The 21469-nt window shown below is 39.3% G+C and overlaps 1 protein-coding gene across 2 annotated transcripts in view; it reads right to left on the bottom strand.

Moving 5' to 3' along the window:
• Positions 1 to 21469, bottom strand: part of ambra1a (autophagy/beclin-1 regulator 1a) — a 147682-nt gene that overhangs the window by 112151 nt on the left and 14062 nt on the right. Inside the window, exons 6-9 of one of the 2 annotated variants that reach the window (XM_056243792.1) lie at positions 20498 to 20564; positions 18963 to 20389; positions 14098 to 14184; positions 12495 to 12677 (exon numbers count right to left, since the gene is read on the bottom strand). In XM_056243792.1, coding sequence (XP_056099767.1) covers positions 12495 to 12677; positions 14098 to 14184; positions 18963 to 20389; positions 20498 to 20564 — 1764 coding nt within the window. The remainder of the gene's footprint in view (positions 1 to 12494; positions 12678 to 14097; positions 14185 to 18962; positions 20390 to 20497; positions 20565 to 21469) is intronic. The other variant, XM_056243794.1, reaches the window with a different exon arrangement.

The raw sequence follows: 21469 nt of genomic DNA, 5'->3' as shown, positions 1-21469 counted from the left end.
GCCTCTTTTTCCTATTTGTAGTGGAGATGAGTGGTACCCGGTGGAGTCTTCTGCTGTTGTAGCCCATCCGCCTCAAGGTTGTGCGTGTTGTGGCTTCACAAATGCTTTGCTGCATACCTCGGTTGTAACAAGTGGTTATTTCAGTCACTGTTGCCCTTCTATCAGCTCGAACCAGTCTGGCCATTCTCCTCTGACCTCTGGCATCAACAAGGCATTTCCGCCCACAGAACTGCCGCTCACTGGATGTTTTTTCTTTTTCGGACCATTCTCTGTAAACCCTAGAGATGGTTGTGCGTGAAAATCCCAGTAGATTAGCAGTTTCTGAAATACTCAGACCAGCCCTTCTGGCACCAACAATCATGCCACGTTCAAAGTCACTCAAATCAACTTTCTTCCCCATACTGATGCTCGGTTTGAACTGCAGGAGATTGTCTTGACCATGTCTACATGCCTAAATGCACTGAGTTGCCGCCATGTGATTGGCTGCTTAGAAATTAAGTGTTAACGAGCAGTTGGACAGGTGTACCTAATAAAGTGGCCGGTGAGTGTATATTAGTTTGCCTAATTATTTTTTGTCATTCGTTTAACATTTATGACCTAAAAAAACTGTCAAATAAAGTTAAGTTTAGCTACTTACATCTTATCTCGCACTTGACCGTACACTGAAGCGTCGAGTTGCACTGTTAAAATTCGCGCTCAGCGTCTGTGAACATAAAGCCCGCCTACTTTGATTGGTCATCTCAAATATTCTGACATTGACGAGCAGTGACAGACCAATGAGGCTCAGATGAACACACACATGAACACACACACACCCTGTCCTGTGTTTCTGACGTGCTCTCTGTCTCTGCTCGGCGCCGCTGCGGAATGAAGAGGAAGAAAGCGCTGAATCTGATTATAACAAGAAGTTTGATGATTGGTTTTTCGTAAGGCTATTTTTGGTGCCCCCTCAGCACTTGGTGCCCTACGCACAGCGCGTGATGCGCGTGGTGGGAGCGGCGGCGCTGAGCCCGTGGATGCTGAGTCGCCGAGACTCAGCATACATGTATTTCATAATGTCGGGTAAAAGATTTTCCTCTTTGTTCTAGAACATTTGATGGTTTGCATTGATTATCTTTCAATTGATTATGAAATTGTAATAATACATTTACCTGACATAATAAATGGTTGTATTTGATTATTCTAACAGACTTTGACTTTATTTTCATTGGAGTTAAAAGGAATAATCAAACATTAACGTATATTTAATGATGTACAGATATCATTGAAAAACTTTTTCATTTTATGGAGTCAGATGAAATGAGTTAACCCTCTGGGGTCTGAGGTGTTTTCGGGGTCCTTGAGATGTTTTGGCATGCTCTGACATTTGTGCTTTTTTCAGTTGCTTATAAACATATTAATGGCACAGGTGAAATTACACTCTATATAGCACACACAGGGCTACCATAATATGTGAGCAACATGTATGTACATGTTTGTATTTTTGAGAGAATATTGTTTATGCGTGGTTATTGAAATTTTTTTAAAATAAAGTTTCTAATATAAGGCCACAAATAACATACTAAATATCTGTCCACAAGACTTTTGACTAGTGGATGTTGTCGCCTAGAGTTTTTGCTTCAAATTGATCTGAAAATCATTCTGTCTAATCATTCACATAAAACAATAGTTTGTTTTAAATTGTGAAAAACATTTTTTTGTTTGCAAAGGCAATATGCGGATGGGTGGAACGGCCCAACCCCCTCATGAATAATTAGGCAGTTCTCACCTGAGCAGACTGCATACTAATGAGCCTTTCATTCAGTGGTGTCACACAAGAAAGAATGCAAGGACAATATATGTAAGGGATAATCCACGGCTAGCCATGCATTAAAGGATTTTAATGCACGACGTAGAGGCGAAGAACCACCCGACGCAAAGCGGAGGGTGGTTGCCTCTACGTCGTGCATTAAAATCCTTTAATGCATGGCTAGCCGTGGATTATCCCGCTTATACCTCGGTTATTTGCCAAGTTAATAAGAAGTTAAAGCTGTAACTGATGTTTACAATGTAATTTTTTAACAGACGTGTAAAAATGACGGTTATTTTCTTAAGTTACGGCTCGTTAGTTCTAGCACTCCGTCCGCTTTAAATAAAGTAGAGCCATCGGATTGCTTTTATTTGAATGAATTATCACATTTATTTAAATTCATTATTAAAAGAGAGAGACAGAGAACTGAAAGAGAAGAAAGAGAGAGAGAGAGAGAGAGATGTGTGCGCGAGTTACCTATGAGCATCTCTTCTTTAAAGTCTACAGTCCCCTCATTGCTTAAGCATAGGCCTATAGCTAACTTAAAGAGCATATTGCAGGTAAAAAAAAAATCTAAATTAATATATAACCTTGTATGAAAATACCATATGAAAAGGTAATGCAGGATTTAAAATGTTTTAAAACGACATAAGGGCACTAATTTAGTAGATAAAGTGAGATAAAGCGTTTCTTGGACTGCTCGTAAAAACGGCTTTTTTTTCAACATCGCGTCATTTTACGTCACGCTAGGGAGCCTCAGCCTCGCCTCAGTGCAGAGTAGGCTGGTGTTCAGTGAGAGCGGCCGTGAGTCAGTGTGTTTTCGGTAGTTTTTGTATTTCAATCTATCATCGTCATGGTAAATTATTGTGTTTGTGGAGGTTGCAAAAACTCCGGCCTGTCAGGACATCGAGTGTACAGGTTTCCATAACAAGAAAAAGGACGGTGCTGTATATCTTTCGTGCCTGGTGCGGTTTGTGCAGGTGAAGAGACGGGATTTCTCTTCCGCATCGGCTTCCAGAAACGCGGTCGTGTGTAGCGTTCACTTCAGATCGTGTGTTGCGTTCACTTCAGATCGGAGGATTATCATCCCGGCGATATGATGGAGTTTAACATGGGATGCCGAAGCAAGAATATTGATCGTCGTATACTGTACCAATGGCATCAAATAGTGTGATATAGGTAGTCATGCCCTAAATAGAGGCAACTTGTAATTGAAAAACAAAATTACTAGGTTGATTAAATATTCAAATCTTTAATTTTCTGTTTATGTTATAACCCAGATGAAAAATATGTTTTAAAAATGTACTTGAGTATGTTTTTAGTAACTTACAATAGAAATATACTCAAGTATAGTTTTTATACATTTAATAGTATACATCTACCCTAAACATACTAATGTCTGCTGGCCTGATATACGATGGTAATAATCTGTACAATATTGTGAGCACAGTGTATGGTTAGCGAACGTGTATCTATAAGCACGTCTCTCACCAAGACACCTGTCCTGTTTTCCACTGGTTCTCCTCACACCACAACTCAATGTGTCTCTGACCGTTCTGTCTAACATTAATCCTGGCCTGTCCCTACTCTCTTGGCAGCATAGCAGGCTCATAATTGTATGGCTGTAGTCCGTCATACGAGTAAGTATTTCCTCAGCGTCCGAAATGTCATTGCGATCCATTGTTTTCCTGTTGTTTGAATCGACCGCTCTCCCGCCCGTTACGTCACGCCCGCCACACCCATTTTCAGACGCGGAAGTAAAATTTTCTCACAAAAACGACTCCAGAAGCTTCTGTAGCGTATTTATAAGAATATTTTAAAGAAAATCTAGTTCCTACATTATTTTTCTATACATTGACTCGTTGGGTCCTCTAACCTGCAATATGCCCTTTAATGATTCATGGATTTATTAAAATTATTTATGAATGATAGGCAACACTGACAGTGACAAGGCAAGCTTTATTTGAACTAATCATGTCATTTATTTAAATGAATTAGCTGTATGTCAAACCAAACTTTTCTTACGCGGATGATGAACGCTGGTGTCTTTTCCATTTTTCCTGTAGCGCTTTAAAACTGATTTAAAGACGGCATTGCTTGACTTGAAGTCTCTATCGCTTATGATGTTGTATTTTGTAATGTGACGGTTTATACCTGCTCTGAGACGCATCAAACTTGCAACACTGTATTCGCGCAGCGGTAGACTGAACAGAGGCATAAAACTCCCGCAATGTCTCATTTAAAAGAGACGCAGAGTAACAAGGTCTCGAAATCACAATTGTTCTGTCTTTGGCGCAACAAGTCACTGAAAGTGTTAACTGCCCATTTAGTTGTCTTTTTCGTATTGACCTCATCTTTGTCGTCTTCGATCTTATCTAGCTCTGTCTTTTCCCTCAAAAAAAAAAAAGCCTAAAACGTATCTAAGTAATATACAGTAGTAGGCTATTTCGTTGTAACCCTGCCTCTCCAAATGCATAACTGACATTAACAAAATGCAATAATGCAGTAACAGCTGAAAAAGTACTTGGGTGTGTGTTTTATTTTATATTTACCGGTCAATAATGCAATCGCTGCTGTCTGTCCCATAGAAGAACATGACAGCCCGCGTATGTTTTGGAACTATTGGGGTTTACATGAACCACGTGACAGCCATCGCGAGCGATCAAAGAGCGTCGCAACTCTTTCTCTCTATGGCTCTGAGCCTACCTAACGTTTTCATATGTGTCTCTCTCTCTCACTCTTTTGCAAGTGTAACTCTGTTACTATGGTTACCAATGTTTATAGTAGCGGATTAATTTCGAACTGTAATCAAACTGACTGGAACTACCTGTGCATTAAACGGTTTTACAGCACACCTTCCAGCCAATCAGAATCGAGTATTTAAACAGGCCGTGGTATAAATATAAAAAAATATTTATACACACACACACACACATATATATATATATATATATATATATATATATATATATATATATATATATATATATATGTACAAACAATCAAAATATAAATGAAAGCCAAAAGCACATTTTTAGTCACACCTTTTAGCCATCCACATACCATTTTTAGCCATCCACCGGGCAAAAAATAAACCAGTCGCATTTCAAAGTCGTTCGCGAAATGACCGCCAGGTGGCGCAAAGGGACATTTAGCAAAACGTAAGTGGGGCTAATGTCTGTAGCCTAAGGATGAAATACTACAAGTTATGGCAATTTCCAAATAAGCCTACAACAAACATTTATAGCCTACTCTGTAATTGTTGGTCATACAGATAAGATATAATCTTTTAAAACTGTAAAAGGCTAAAGTATAGGCCTACACTCACAGGCTGAAGACAAAACGTTTTCTCGCTCATGTGAGAAACAGACGTTTGGGTATTTCTCAGTGAGAAAATTCATAGCCGAGCGGTAGAATTTACGGTTCATCATCAAGATGACACGGGTTCAAATCCTGCACAAACATGGTCTGTTGTAAGTTTTATATTTATTTAGATTTGTCTAGCTCTAAAACTCTGTTACACCATACAGTTTTTTTGCTTATATTTATAAAAAACAATTATCATGCATTTCCATTTTACACTAAGGAACAAAATAGTATCCAACAGAACGACTTTGCATCTGTATAATAATAGGCTATCGTAATTTCAAAAGCAGTTCTGTAAAAAATAAATTATATATAGCCTATATACACTCACCGGCCACTTTATTAGGTACACCTGTCCAACTGCTCGTTAACACTTAATTTCTAAGCAGCCAATCACATGGCGGCAACTCAGTGCATTTAGGCATGTAGACATGGTCAAGACAATCTCCTGCAGTTCAAACCGAGCATCAGTATGGGGAAGAAAGGTGATTTGAGTGACTTTGAACGTGGCATGATTGTTGGTGCCAGAAGGGCTGGTCTGAGTATTTCAGAAACTGCTAATCTACTGGGATTTTCACGCACAACCATCTCTAGGGTTTACAGAGAATGGTCCGAAAAAGAAAAAACATCCAGTGAGCGGCAGTTCTGTGGGCGGAAATGCCTTGTTGATGCCAGAGGTCAGAGGAGAATGGCCAGACTGGTTCGAGCTGATAGAAGGGCAACAGTGACTGAAATAACCACTCGTTACAACCGAGGTATTCAGCAAAGCATTTGTGAAGCCACAACACGCACAACCTTGAGGCGGATGGGCTACAACAGCAGAAGACTCCACCGGGTACCACTCATCTCCACTACAAATAGGAAAAAGAGGCTACAATTTGCAAGAGCTCACCAAAATTGAACAGTTGAAGACTGGAAAAATGTTGCCTGGTCTGATGAGTCTCGATTTCTGTTGAGACATTCAGATGTTAGAGTCAGAATTTGGCGTAAACAGAATGAGAACATGGAACCATCATGCCTTGTTACCACTGTGCAGGCTGGTGGTGGTGGTGTAATGGTGTGGGGGATGTTTTCCTGGCACACTTTAGGCCCCTTAGTGCCAATTGGGCATCGTTTAAATGCCACGGCCTACCTGAGCATTGTTTCTGACCATGTCCATCCCTTTATGGCCACCATGTACCCATCCTCTGATGGCTACTTCCACCATGTCACAAAGCTCTAATCATTTCAAATTGGTTTCTTGAACATGACAATGAGTTCACTGTACTAAAATGGCCTCCACAGTCACCAGATCTCAACCCAATAGAGCATCTTTGGGATGTGGTGGAACGGGAGATTCGCATCATGGATGTGCAGCCGACAAATCTGCGGCAACTGTGTGATGCCATCATGTCAATATGGACCAAACTCCCTGAGGAATGCTTCCAGCACCTTGTTGAATCTATGCCACGAAGAATTGAGGCAGTTCTGAAGGCAAAAGGGGGTCCAACCCGTTACTAGCATGGGGTACCTAATAAAGTGGCCGGTGAGTGTATATATATATATATATATACTTTATATATATATATTTTTTTCAGGGCTGCCAACTCTCACGCATTGAGCGTGAGACTCACGCAATTGACCCAAATCTCATGCTCTCACGCCACACCCCCGATTTCTCACGCTGAAGTGTCAACCCGGTTGGTCAAATTCCTAAAAGATATAGTTTATCTATAGATCTACCTGTTGAGCCACTCGTGATCGACTAGTTATACCGCAAATTAGTTAAAATATCCCGTAATCTATCTAGAGCGAGCGTGCATGCGAGACAGATATTGTGCTCCAAACCATGCGCGCGCATGGCAGAGAGGTCTGTTCCCTACAACCTAGAGTTTTTAAAAACATGGTTTTAAGTAAAGTGTGATTTGCCAGGGGGGACTGGGATTTCCTTCTGGTCTAAACATCCCTGCTTCTGCTGAATTATTTTAATCCCCACACCCCTCCCCCACAGCTAATCAATGCTATAGGCTACTTCACCAATATCAAATATATAAAGTAGAGATATGCAACAGGCACGTTTAAACGACAAACAATAAAATCAAAACCAGCGTTTCAGTTGTTCATTAGTTCCAGTGGCCCTAATGCATGCACGGCTTTTCAAAATTTCACAAAGCGTGTTGAGATTATTTTGAATGAAATATTGAAGTTTATAATTAAGTGTTTTGGCACACCACGCCGAGTGGCCCTATGCATTTTTCTAAAGTCGGGTTTTATTCTGGCATGGTGAGTTAGTGTTCGACAAACGCGGCGGCGCGTTCATTTAGATTAATTTATTTTTCTCATTATTACAGCTAAAATAACTTAATAGGCGACTCCGTAATTTTTTGGTCATACAGATAAGAGTAGAGTAGCTTACATCGTTCAAAACTGTAAACTTGTATTCATATTAGGCTAACGACAAAAACAGTATATCTGTCGTCTCTGTCTCCGGGAACTGCGCGTCACAAAAATGAACCGAAAGCCACTTCAGCTCAGTCACGATAAGAAATCGGCTATGTCTAAAGCCTTTAAATGTCTAAATATTTAGGCTAATAAATGTTATCTGATTATGTAGGCTAATCCAAACGAGAGGTACAGAGGATCTACTCAAACATGTAATGTAAGCGCTTCCCAATGAGAAAATGACAAGACAAGGGTGAAAATCTCGCTCTAATTAAATGTAGGCTAAATCGCCCTGAATTAAAATGTAAAAACAGATTAAATAATGTATTTGTCGAAATGTTGCGATATTGTTTCATTTAAGTTCATAATTATTCTATAAATGTTATTTAATTTAGCAGCATTACCACGAAGCACCGTGTTTCGATATTTATTTGAATAATACAAAATAAAATAAAAACTTAATTCACAAATTGCATGCCTGGTTGTAAGGATCCAAAGATCCCTGTAGACTTTAATATTGAATTGAACATTTTGTTCATGACAACAAATTAACAAGCGTTTTTTCAGATTATATTTAGTTTTGCTTGGAAAAAGCTGGCCCAAACCAGTTTTATTTCATCAATTATTGAAATAATGAAATATTTAGTAATAAACTTTTATGACAGAAATATCACTAGGCTACATGTAACTTAAATCATTTAATTCCTTCATTATCAACACTGTCTAGAATAGCGATTTAAGTGTGAATTGCGACTTCTCTTTGTGTTACAGTCAGCCTCAGACTCCGATAGCCTGTGGGGGGGTTGGAGGGACAGTTGCTGGACAAAGGTGTTAATGTTCCTCTTTCATATGGAGAGTGTCGGATAGCCAGCCTGATGAGCAGGCAAAATTATTGTAAGGATAAATCTGTGTCCAAATGTAGACCCCATATCTTATTAAATTATAAATATTCTAGTTTATTTATTGTAGCCTATTTAAAGGTTTTTTTTACACAAAATTTCAATTGAAGTTATTGTAAGGTGAATTCAACAAGGCATGCTGTGTCTTTGAAGCAACAATTAAAGGTTAAATAATTTTTTCGTGATTTGTATGGCTGACACGCAGCGACATATACAGTATTATCAGCTGTATGATGTGTTTTTACCATGAAATGTTTAATTTCGAGAGAGAGACCCGCGCGCGCAGCGAGGGAGACTAAATAAACTTGTTAAAAAGAGATCCAGCGCGAGAGAGGCAAAGAGAAACGCATGTTTTTAATTTAATTATGTTTCTTTGGACAATTTTCGTTTTGTACTGTTTTAATTGTTTAATTTAGCTGTAATTTCTTTGGCAATACAAATTTAAAATGTCGCAAGGATAAGATTAGCCTAGTGTTTCTTATTTTGCATCGCAAAAGAAATAAACTCTAAACCCGATGCAACCCTGTTTTAAATTAAAAAATTTAAACCTTGAAATGTTCGAACTTGGTTTCAAACTTAAGTAATTTTAGTGTTCTTTTACATTACACAATAATTTAGCAGACTAAAGACGAGCTTCTTCATTTTCATTTTCTGATGCAATCGCTGACAATCTTCCTTCATCAGTTTTTGTCGTTTGTGCAGCGGCTGCGGTTCTACAGGAATGTAGCAAATTTATGTTGTAATGATAATTAAACAAAACTCTTGACTTTAAATAAGTAAACAGTTATAAACAGTTACCTATTTAAGCATCAAGGTGGTAAAATATAAACGCTGTAGGCCAACATCAGTTAACAACATGTATGCTGCGTTGAGATTCGATCTCGGGTCGATTGAAGCTCCTCGAAGCTCGTGTTGTTGCGTTGATCTCTGAGCTACCGTCTGTACGCTGTTAAAGTTGTAAAGCCTCATTGATGTAGCCTAAATGTTTTTATTGCAATGTTTTATGTTGAAATGTTTTCATTATTTATTCAATTACATTTCAGTAGCCTAATTTCAGTAGTGTGATTATGAATTATTTTAACTACGTTTCACTTGTTGAATTCATCTGCTACCAGCTTTCAATCGCTCTGAATCAGGCGCGGTGCGGCCGCAGATTACGCATTAGAGAGAATAAACCGGAATAAACGAACACTTTTCAGAGTCTATGATTGTAGCGCCTCTTAGCGGTAAAAGGCAGCAAATACACCACACATTTTACCGCCGCGGTGGAACGGCTGATGTGGGCATTGTCATGGCTTGCCTCGACATTTGCGTTTGAATAGCGCGCGTCCTCCGTGGGCGTGTCACATTAACGCGTAATGAAGTGTAATGAGCTGGGGAAAAAAATACTGACAGCACTCTCTTTTCATACAGATTGCATAAACTGAGAATATTTGTTTTTTATATAAATTACTTCATTTAAAAGAAGAGAATTCAAGCTTCATAAAGAAAAATCTCTCGTGCCTGTGTGACAAGTAATCGCGGAGTTACAGTTAATCTTAGGACGCGTTTCAGAATGGACTTCACTGACAGAGAGAACGCAGAACTCGCATCATGTTTGTTTTTCTTTATTTGGTGAAAAGCACAACACTTTTATTGCGAGTATCCACAAAAAAAATAGAAACTTAACAGGATCTAATGATGTATCACACTTATATGTAAGATCAAAATCAACCGAGTATTTTGAGTCTCTTTTGCACTGATAAGAAAAAAAGCGAGACAATCGCGCCGGCACGATAGCCGACCCCAGGGGGTTAATACATAAGATAAAATGTATTGCATTTAATTAAAAATCCCTTTGCCATGGGAAGAGACGGAACGAAAAACTACATAGTGTTACTTTAATGTTATGAAGCGACAAGAATACTTTTTGTGCGTATTTATAAAATAACATTGTTATTTTAGGGGGGTTTTGCGCACAAAAAGTATTCTTAATGTCACTTCATAACATTAAGGTTGAACCACTGTGTCTTTAACGATGTCTTTACTACCTTTCTGAGCCTTGAAAGTTGCAATGACGTTGCTGCCTATGTGGGGTCAGAAACCTCTCGGATTTCATCAAAAATATCTTAATTTATGTTCCGAAAATGAATGAAGGTCTTACGGGTTTGGAACGGCATGAGGGTGAGTAATTAATGACAGAAATTTCATTCTTAACTATTCCATTTAACTAACCCTTTAAGCATCTTTGCAATAATTTTTTAGCTAAATGAGAACATCAGTTTGTTTAAAAGGTAAGAGTGGGAATGATTGATAAAGAACTGAAAGTATATATGGCAAAAATAAATATTAATATGAAGGCTAACTGAAAGACTGATGGGTTTCATAAATATTCTGATTAATATGGATCTGTGGTCCCAGACTGCAGCGCTGAACGCTGAACTCTCCAGCCAGCGGGTGGAATTATTCATCAGCTCAGAGGAGGGCATCTAATCCGTGCCAAAAAAAGTAGAAAAAAGAGAGAAAGAGAGGGAGAGAAAAGCTGCGTGGTTTGGACTGGAGAGAAGCACTGATATTCCACTAGTGGATTGGGAAGAGGGAAAGAGAGACATTTTTGGAGCATTAATGGTTCCATAAAAGGACAGATGACTAGAGCCCTGAGCACAGACTAGCTGGCTGCTACCAAAAATGCATTTTGCAAACAAATTAAAAGAGCATTTTCATATTAAAAATATAAGTCTGTACTTCATAGCTGAGCCCCTTGATTAAAAGCGTAATGCTCAGGTTTTTAAATGGCTGGTAATGAGATTGAAAGGGACATGTCATTTCATTATTTGCTTGTGGAAAAAACAATGGATTATTCACAAAATATTCCAAAAAACAATCCAAAAACAACCCCCATATTTGTGCCCAATCTGCCTTTGCAGAGTCGTATCCAGTGTTAGCCATAACGGGCGTCTGTCATGCACAGCCTGGATCCCACCTACTTACATATCCCTTGGACTCCTATTTCATTAGAACTTCATTATATTTAACAAATTAATCAATGTCATCATTAATACTATGTGACTGGATAACATACGTTAAAATTATAATTTATGTACGCTTTGTGTATACATTACAGTTCGAAAATTTGGGGGCAGTAAGACTATTTTTGGGAAAGAAATCAATACTTTTACTCGGCAAGGAAGCATTAAATTGATCAAAAGAAATAGTTTGCCATCATTGCATTGCATTATTACACAATGGTGTTGTTTTTTTATATTCAAACTGAAATTGCAATCATTTTTCACAATATTGCTGTTTTATCTATACTTTTGACCAAATAAATGCAGCCTTCTTAAGAGAAAAAAGATACTTCCATAAACATGAAAAAAATAAAAATCTTACTGACCCCAAACATTTGGACAGTAGTGCATATGTTTAAATATATGGCAGTCAGATGAGGGGGGCTTCCCCAGCTTGACTCACAAGGTTTGATCCTCATCTACTTAAACATTGTTCCTTGTCATTGTCACCTTTGGCTTGATCACTGGGTGGTTTGGAAGGCACAATTCTTAGTATATCTGCTTTGAAACAATATCTATTTTGAAAAGCACAATACATATAATTTGACTTGAACTGAAACCATAATGGGTGAGAAGAAAAATTCTTCTGACTTCTAAACTAAAAATATAATTTCACAGTTGTCCGGCAGTTGAGGAAAAGAGCAGTAAGCTCACAGCAGTACATTGACTGATTCCGATGGGATGTAGTAAAGTGCATTTCAAGCCAAGGCCAATGCTAATGCCAAACGCTATAAGAAGAGACGCCACAGGCAACCTAACTCACAAATTGTTGGCAAGCTTAATAAGTCAGTTGAAAAGCACAAGTGCTAACATTCTGGCATTCAGAGCCTGCCCCGTGTATTTTTTGTGTTGCCTAGCAACAATACAGGAAAATAAATACTTAGAGATTTTTATGAGCGGATGAGAGCAGGTAACAACTGAGGAACAATTACTTGGCACAGGCTTTGTGTGTCTGTGTGACTGTTTACTTACTCAAACTCCTCAAAATCAACTTCATTGTTCTCCACACTGGGGGCGGGGCCAGGCGAGAGGCTGTTGGAATTAGAGGACAGGGGTCGGGGTCTGCTGGGGGAACGGAGAGAGCGCTGTCGAATGCTGTCACGCCGAGACAAATACTGGATCATACGTTGTGCATAATACGCTGCAGGGGACAACCTACACACACACACACAACACAGATAGAAACCACAATGATGTTAGATATTCACTAGATAGATAACATATCAAACAAGTCATCCTCCCATTTTTATACTGATATATATATTAATCAAATAAATACTTGCATTAGGAGATAGCAATATTGGCACAGATATTTGTTATCAGTATCTAATTATTTTGAATAATCTACCAATACAGATACCGATACTTCAGCATCTTAAACTTATGAACTTTATCTGTAACTTAATATTGTTTTGTTTTTTTGTGTGTGTATGCGTTTAATGAACATTTTGCCAAAGGTTTCAAATTTCAACATGGGGTTTTCTGCAGTGGTTCAAAACCAATCACAGACTGTCTGTTGTATACAATCATGTAATGGTCAATCAGAGGCATTTAAATTACTTTCATAAGACATCAGTAGCGACAAACCAATCAAATGTTTTTAAACATCTTTTGAATTGCTGATAAGAAATCTGCATCTATTCTGCATTTAATTCAGCTGTAGAGACATTAGTTAACATTTTGTCAGGACGACTTGCTAAATGAAGCCCTTAAAACATAATCTTTTGTGCAGGAAGAGCATCTGGAGTTTCGTTCTGTCTTGGACTAGTTGAGCAAGGAAATCTGCCACCAGCTTGGAACAGATGAACTGTACTAAGACAAACAGAGCTAAACTCCCAATAAACACCAGGGTAACAGAAAATGTTAACATCTTCGCCAGTCACAAAGACTACTGTAATTATGAAGCAAACAAAACTGAATATTCTCCCTAACAAACACACACACACAATCACAAAAACATGGCAGATTTTTATAGAGATCCTAAAGAACTGAGAATCAGCCAAAACAGTCGCAGTCTGTCTGAAAGAGCCTAAACACACCAACGCGCACACACACTGTTTATCAGCATGTCTTTTAGACCAATATACAGGGAGACAGAGAGAGATCCGGGAAACAACAGTGTCATATAGCACCAATTACTTGTGGTTTTGAATGTTTTGGAGTCAGACTATCCTTCTAACACCAGGTACATTCTGCTCTGGGGGAAATGAGTCTGTTGTGGTAATTCACAGGTTAGAGGTGTGCTTCAGCCCATGTGTTTGTGCAAACCTGCCAGTGGGAGTCCGTGCTAACAATCTGTCTTGATCCCAGACCACAGCTGATTCCCCAGAGCTCAACAATGACTCACTAGCCATGAATTCACTTTATTATGAGCCTCGCTCACAGAGTCAGAGGATGCTGACAGGCTCAGTGTGTGCATGTTTGAATTAGGGGGACATTGGGGTGCTGGCAGGTCTGAAATGTCACACTGTCCGGCACAATTGCTCATTACCCAGATCTCACCGGCCAACCGGCATGACCACGAAAAGCAGTTTACACAACACACACACACACACACACACACACAGTGAATCACCTGGCCGGGTCAGGGTAGATGGGATGGTCTCGTGATCCAGAGACGTCATATCTGGAAAGAGACATCATGGACGACTCCAGCAGCCTCCTACAAAACAGAATTATATATCTTTGTATGTTTGCGAATTGTGAAGACCTTCACTTCCTGTTCATATAAAGAATCTCGGGACAGGACATCACACAAAGACGACACATTTTCGTCCAATTTCCACTACTCGGTTTCTACAGTAACACTCCCCACCAAGTTCCATCACAATCATTAAAAATCTCATTAAACTGCACAAGGACATTAGTAAGCTCATTACCAGCTGTTATGCGAAGGCTAAATGAATATAATGTGTAAGTAATGATGTGCGCTCTGCCAGGCTAGGCTAGGAATCAGTTAATAACCCATTAAATTGGGGCATTTTTTTAAGTTTGAGTTTGTACTATTCCTCATACAATTAAGGGTTCGCTAAAGGGAATTAAGAGAGGAGACCATGTCCCGCAGACGAAAACATACTGCCTCCGACTGGCAGGGCACAAAGCTGGACGGAAAGTTGTGTATCGAGCGGGGCATTTTTATTCAGCATGAGTCAGTGTGATGTGTGTACGTGAATGTTTTTGGTGTGGGTGTGCTCGGCTCTTCATTAGAATGCCATCTTCTGCCCTTTGACTCACAGCAAAAACAGAACGGATCGATTCTGACTCCTTTTCACGCAGTTTGCTTTGTTTGCTCCCTTTGACTCTTAAAGATCAAGATCTGCATTTTAACAGAGATGAAGCAAACCCTCTTTAAAAACACACAACATATTTCCAAATTTTGCTGTTTTTTTAATGCTGAGGGTATTTTTTTAATTGTTTTGCCAACAATAACCCTCTCAAGTACAAAATGTGTATTATTTGGTACTACAGTTATGTTTCTACAGTATCGGTTTAAATATCAGCATTTTACTCTGTCTATGCTATTGCAAATAGGCAACTGTTACTAATTATACAATAATGATATAATTTATTAATAATAATTTGATAATTATAATGATAATAATTTATTTATTTTACAGTGAACAAGTTGCTCTTGTTTAAGGTACGACACTCTAGCAGGTAGTGATGAGAATTCGTTCTTAAACTTTGCACCATGCTCAAAGCCATGTCAGAACACTGAACTGGAGTGGGACTCATGGGAGGACATCAAATGACAGTATTATTATTACAGTATTATTATTATTATTTTGCTCTCCTGCATAAGTGAAGTGTGATACTGTTTTTCGTTGCACAGCTTTGGCCTTAAAACACAACCGAATCATAAAACTCCCATGCACATGGGACAGGCTGTTCAGCAACATGAGAAGAGGAGGTCGGTGTGTTAGAGTGCAAGTACATAATCAGAATAAAGGCCCATTGGCCACTCGGTGTTGAAGATAGGCTATATGTGCAAAGTTACCACCACATTTGCACAGTGTGATGAGCTACTTCCCCCTAATGGACTGTAGCCGGCATTGCAGGAACCCTTGAGGGGCAAAATCAGCAAAAATTGTCCCACATTTTAGGACAGATTCCTTTCAAAAGTGCCAATATGATAAATTTCAACTTATAAAAGTGGATTATTAACTTAACTTCAGAACTCACTTCTCTAAAATACACTTAGTGAGCCAAGTGTGCCGGTGACCAAGGGTTTGCATGACTACTCATTATAAATAGTCGAATGTGACAGTCCAGAAAAGGAGTTGACTACTAGTCTGTGAGTCATTGTTTACCTTAATGGCGGTGTCTAGTCACCATGCAGCATCAGCAGTCTGACCCATAGTTCATACAAACATCATAACCAAATAAAAATTCAGGACCAGTTTTAGAGGGCTTAACACAATAAACCGTATGTTTAACTGGTAAAGCACAAAATATCATCATCAACTGTACTATGAAATAAAAGTATGCTAAGTCTTATTGAAGAGTAGCAACTAACTCTTTCAACAGAAGCCATGATGAAAAGACTGACAGCCCAAAACTCGAACTTGTTAAACCAGTTAATTGAAAAAAAATATATATATAATAATCTGAATATAAGAACACAATTTGATCATGTTGGGCATGCTAAGCGTCTGCACAAGCATTCAAAATGTTTGGGGTTAGTACACTTTTTTTTTTTTTTTTTAAATTTCTAAATGAAAAAATATTATACTTTTATTTGGCAATGATGCATTAAATGAATCAAAAGTGATTATGCAGCACAACCGAATAAATGTGCTAAGAAATGTTTCTTGATGATTTCTGAAAGATCATGTGACACAGAAGACTTGGGGAATGACTGCTGAAATCACAGGAATAAATTGTATTTTAAAATATGTTCAAATAGAAAGCATTTGAGATTGTCATAATATTTCACAACCTTGCTGTTTTTACTGTATTTAAGATATTTCTTTTAAACAATACCTAAACATTTGAACGGTTGTGTACACACATAGCCTTAGTTAATTGAAAGCACTTTTAAGCACTTTTCGACAAAAGATATTTCAGATATTCCGGTATTTACATTTCTAAAACTAAATTCAAGCACTTTCAGCACTTCAAGGGCCTTGTGCAAAATGAAAGTTCACAAATCTCAAATGGCAGATTCAAGCAGCTTGTGTAGATATATACACAGTGTCAATACAACAAACATGTTTCTCTCACTTATAGTTACTGTCAGTGTCTTGCAGATACTTTCATTTGTTATAGGGGTCTCAGAGCAGTTCAGAGTGAAATTCTGACTGGCATGTGAAGGCTCCAAATGAACTCCATCTCAGAAGTCTGCCATGCATTTCACCTATGACACGCTTGGTGAACGCAACATGCTCTTGTGAAATTCACATACAGTCAAATAGAAAAACAATGACATTCAAATGCACTGGCCTGTCTCTATGCAAAGCCGTCCTTGTTTTCTGGTGAGATTTATAATTTAGGTAGCAAATGCAAATATAATTTTTTTCACCTCACTGAACTCTTAAAGGAATAGTTCACCCAAAAAGGAAAATGTTGTCATCATCTACTCACCCTCAAGTTTTTAAATGTTGGTAACCAGACAGTTGACGGAACTATTTTCATTGACTTCCAATGGCTACAGTCAACTGTCTGGTTACCAACATTCTTCAAAATATCTTCTTTTGTATTAAACAGAAGAAAGAAGCTCGGACAGGTTTGGAACAACTTGAGGGTGAGTAAATGATGACAGAATTTGTGGGTGAACTATCCCTTTAATGTTTATTCATCTATGCTGTCTGGAACTGAGTGTGCTGATTTGCAGAAAAGCACCTCATTAATATTGTGTCCAGCGCTGTGAGGGCTAATAGAGTGCACACAGACGGGCACAAGGTCAGATCAAGCTGATTTACATGTTAGACATTTTTCCTTGAAGCCCAAACTAGGTGCCTGATCATTTTACTCTAATAACAGTGTATGCGGCGCATCGCAGTGCGGACTGCTTTGTGATCCTGTCACTATATAATAGTGTCTTTGCTCAGAGGCTATTATTGAAGAATAAGGGAGATAAAAATGAAATGTGACATGATAGAAAACTCACAGCCATTCGTTAGCACCAGAGCACCTCACACAGAGCTGTTGCTCATTTCACATGCAAACCATTTACAACTGCTGTATCGGTCCCTTCACATGTTAAATGAGTAACAGTGCTTTGCTGCACTCACACACAGACTTTGGGTTTGCTGTCAGGTCCAATACAGTTTGCACTGCCAACAGCCTCTTTGCTATAACAGGATAACAAAATAATCCACACTGCAATGAGCAGTTTGATGAACATATTTAATCATTATAATTTTTTTGCTGTTTATGCATACAATATTTCTTACTATTATCAATGTTGAAAAGTTATGCTGCTTCATATTTCTGTGATATTAATATTTATTTACTATTCTTTGATGAATAGTAGTTCAAAAGAACAGCATTTATTTAAAATAGAAATCTTTTGCCAAACTGTAAATTTCTTTACTGTTACTTTTGAACACTAATGTATATATATATCCCACATAAAAAAAAAACTGTAGTGGGGTCAGTGAAAACACTGGCAAGTAAAAGTCTGAACCACTGACCTAAATGGGAAAGCAGAAAAGGAAAATCCTAAATACTGTGACTGGTCGGACAAAGTTTCTAAACATCTTTGCAGTAATTTTTTCAGTTTTTAAAGGGATACTCCACTTTTTTGGAAATAGGCTTATTTTATAACTCCCCCAGAGTTAAACTGTTGAGTTTTACCGTTTTTGAATTCATTCAGCCGATCTCCGGTTCTGGCGGTACCACTTTTAGCATACATCATTGAAGTGGACAAGACCATTAGCATTTTTCAAAAAAAAAATGACCAGAGTTTCGATATTTTTCCTATTTAAAACTTGACTCTTCTGTAGTTACATCGTGCACTAAGACCGACGGAAAATGTAAAGTTGCGATTTTCTAGGCTGATATGGCTAGGAACTATACTCTCATTCCTGCGTAATAATCAAGAAACTTTACTGCCGTACCATGAGTCTGTCAGTCTTAGTGCACAATGTAACTACAGAAGAGTCAAGTTTTAAATAGGAAAAATATCGCAACTCTTTGGTCATTTTTTTTGGAGAAATGCTAATTGTCTTGTCCACTTCAATGATGTATGCTAAGCTATGCTAAAAGTGGTACCGCCAGAACCGGAGATCGGCTGAATGGTTTCAAAAACGGTAAAACTCAACAGTTTAACTCTGGGGGAGTTGTAAAATAAGCCAATTTCCAAAAAAAGTGGAGTATCCCTTTAACTGGCAATGGAAAATGAGAAACAGTATGATTTCATGGTACATTCAAACCTTTCCATATCAAAGAATCAAGGAAAGTTTGATTTGACCCATTCAAACAAGTCTACTGCCTCACCTGCGTAGGTAATCATCATCATCTTGTGTGTCTTCAGGCATTTCCTGGTTTAAGGCTTCTTGTGATACGTTTTCTGAACGAGAGGTGGCAGATGGCCGGTAAACACGCTCTAGCTGGCCAGTTTCCTGGTTGAAGACCAGCCCGACGGCCTGATCCTCATGCTGACTGGTAGCTGTGCTGCGGGAAAAGGGTACGTGAGGCTCTGGGGTGTCTGGGCTGGGCTCTATTGGTGCACGTTCAAGTAGGTGATGATCAGAATGTGAGACTGGGGCTACGCTTTGAAAGGCAGGACTAGTAGGTTGCCAAGCTGCGTTTCTCTCAGCAGATGTCGGCTGACCGGTTCTCTCCCAGCGCTGAGTACCCCGATTATAGGTGAAGAGGTTGTGACAGACTCTACAGCGATTCATGTGACTGTGGGAACGGTTTTCGCTGCTGTAAAGTGGCTGGTAATGAGATGGACCCGGTTGCTCTGGATCAATGTTGTTATTCAGCATTTCCTGAGTCTGCTGGTCCTGCCTGCTGCCCTCTAGTGGCTGCACTAGGTCCTGCATTTGCTCATAGTCCATGAAATAGCGGTTAAGGTTACACTGAAGAACGTTGCGGATGGAAGAAGGGCTGCTGTGCCCCTCTTCCTGTGGTGGGCGATGCCTGCTAGAACTAGTCCCTGATGAGCTGCCACTGCTATGAGGAAAGCCCCATCCATCACTAGCAGAGGTGTAAACAGGTGATTGGCTGGAAGTTCCTTGCTGTCGCAGGACGGGATGTGGGCTGACGGAGGAAGCACTGGTTCTGGGTGGAGTCAAACTACTACCTCGTCCATTAAGCACACTGCTTGTCCATTCTGCCCCAGGGAAACGGCCTCCACCTTCCCTGCCTGGTGGATGCTGCCGGAAAGGTGGGATAGGTGCCATTCCAGCCACTCTCCTCCTCCCAGAGCTAGAAGAAAGGTTCCGTACGTTGCTCCCACCACCATACACACAGCTAAATGCTGAGGGCCGATATACAACACGAGATTCGACAGAAAACCGCGGTATCCGTGGCTCTGTGCGTGCAGAAGAAAAGGTGGATGCGTGTGATTGTCCCTCCAGGGAGGCGGAGTCTGAAGAGTCCTCGTCAGGCGGAGATGGAACCCTAGTTGATGAGCAACGGCTACAGAAACACACAACTCCAAGTGGCTGAACGCAACCATGGTATGGCAGCCGGGAACGATCCCTCAAAACAGCGTAATGCCCAGACGAATCAGAGGCCTCGTCAGTGGAAGCAGCAGGAGTGCCTCCAGCCTGAGGGACTGAGTTGCGGGAAGTGAGGATGTGCAAGAAATTGTGCAAGATTGGTGTGCGTCTTACAGGCTGGGACTGCAGGAAGGAGCGCTGACGGAGATGAGGCATTTCCACACTGTCCATTGGAATCTCAGGATCATCATCATTCTGCAATGCACAAATACAAGCACATTTACAGTAAAAAAAAAATGTAAGAATAGAAATATTCGTAGTGTCTTGTGTCAAAACAACAACATTTCCAGCAAAAAGCATCACCTGCTGGTTTGAAGGGTTTACAATGGCAGTTAGAAGATAGTGACCCAATGGATCAAATCTCACCAACCTGCAAAAAACACAGAGAATGCTCACAAAAGCATCAGATGCACTGACATCAGATGTAAACTCTGATTTGCCTAAATGTTAAACATTAAAGGGATGGTTCACCTGAAAATTCTGTCATCACGTACTCACCCTCCTGTCGTTTGAAACGCTTATGACTTTGAAAAACAAATGACAATATTTTTAATGAAACCTGAGATTTTTTTTTCTCTATTGAAAGCCAATTCCACCAAAATCTTGTCACTTTAAAAAGTTCTTAAAGAGATTGTAAAAGTAATCTATAGGGATGCTCCGATCAGGATTTTTGCAGCCGATACCGATAGCCGATTTCTTGTCATGGTGATCGGCCGATACCGATCCCGATGCTTAATATACTTAACATAAGACCAATGATAAATACAAACAAAATGGAGCAGTCTGATGCAGCCCACAGGCTTAAATTAAACATTGTCCAATAGTAAACTTTGGAGGACAACATAAACATTTAATCACCTAAAATAGAAAAGTCATAACTTAAACCTTGTCCAATACAAGTCTGAGCAGGACAAAAATTCAATAAATAAATAATTAAAACTCCTAAAAGAACAAATTGGAGTAGTTTGATGCTACTCATTAGAAGGGATGGGCATTTCGAGCAAAAATAATATTCGAAGATACTGTAGCTGGCTATTATTCGAAAATCGCACCCCTCCCCCATATGCACGCACACATGCATAGGCCACAAAAGCGGAGTGGTCTGACGTTTAGGCTAAATATAACTTAAAAACTTAAATATAGGTGGCTTCCGGTGATGGCGTAACGAGACAGACGTGTTTGGTGATCGCTCTCCGAGATTGATGGAAAATACCCACCAAAACTCGATGATATATTATCCATTAATAGAGTAAGTTAAGCATTTGAGTGGGGTTC

Source organism: Rhinichthys klamathensis, unplaced genomic scaffold (assembly GCF_029890125.1).
Source record: "Rhinichthys klamathensis goyatoka isolate OS25496 unplaced genomic scaffold, OSU_Roscu_1.1 h1tg000846l_1, whole genome shotgun sequence".
Taxonomy (NCBI): Eukaryota; Metazoa; Chordata; class Actinopteri; order Cypriniformes; family Leuciscidae; genus Rhinichthys; species Rhinichthys klamathensis.
Note: the sequence above shows the minus strand (reverse complement) of the source record. Positions and strands in the feature narration are given on the sequence as shown.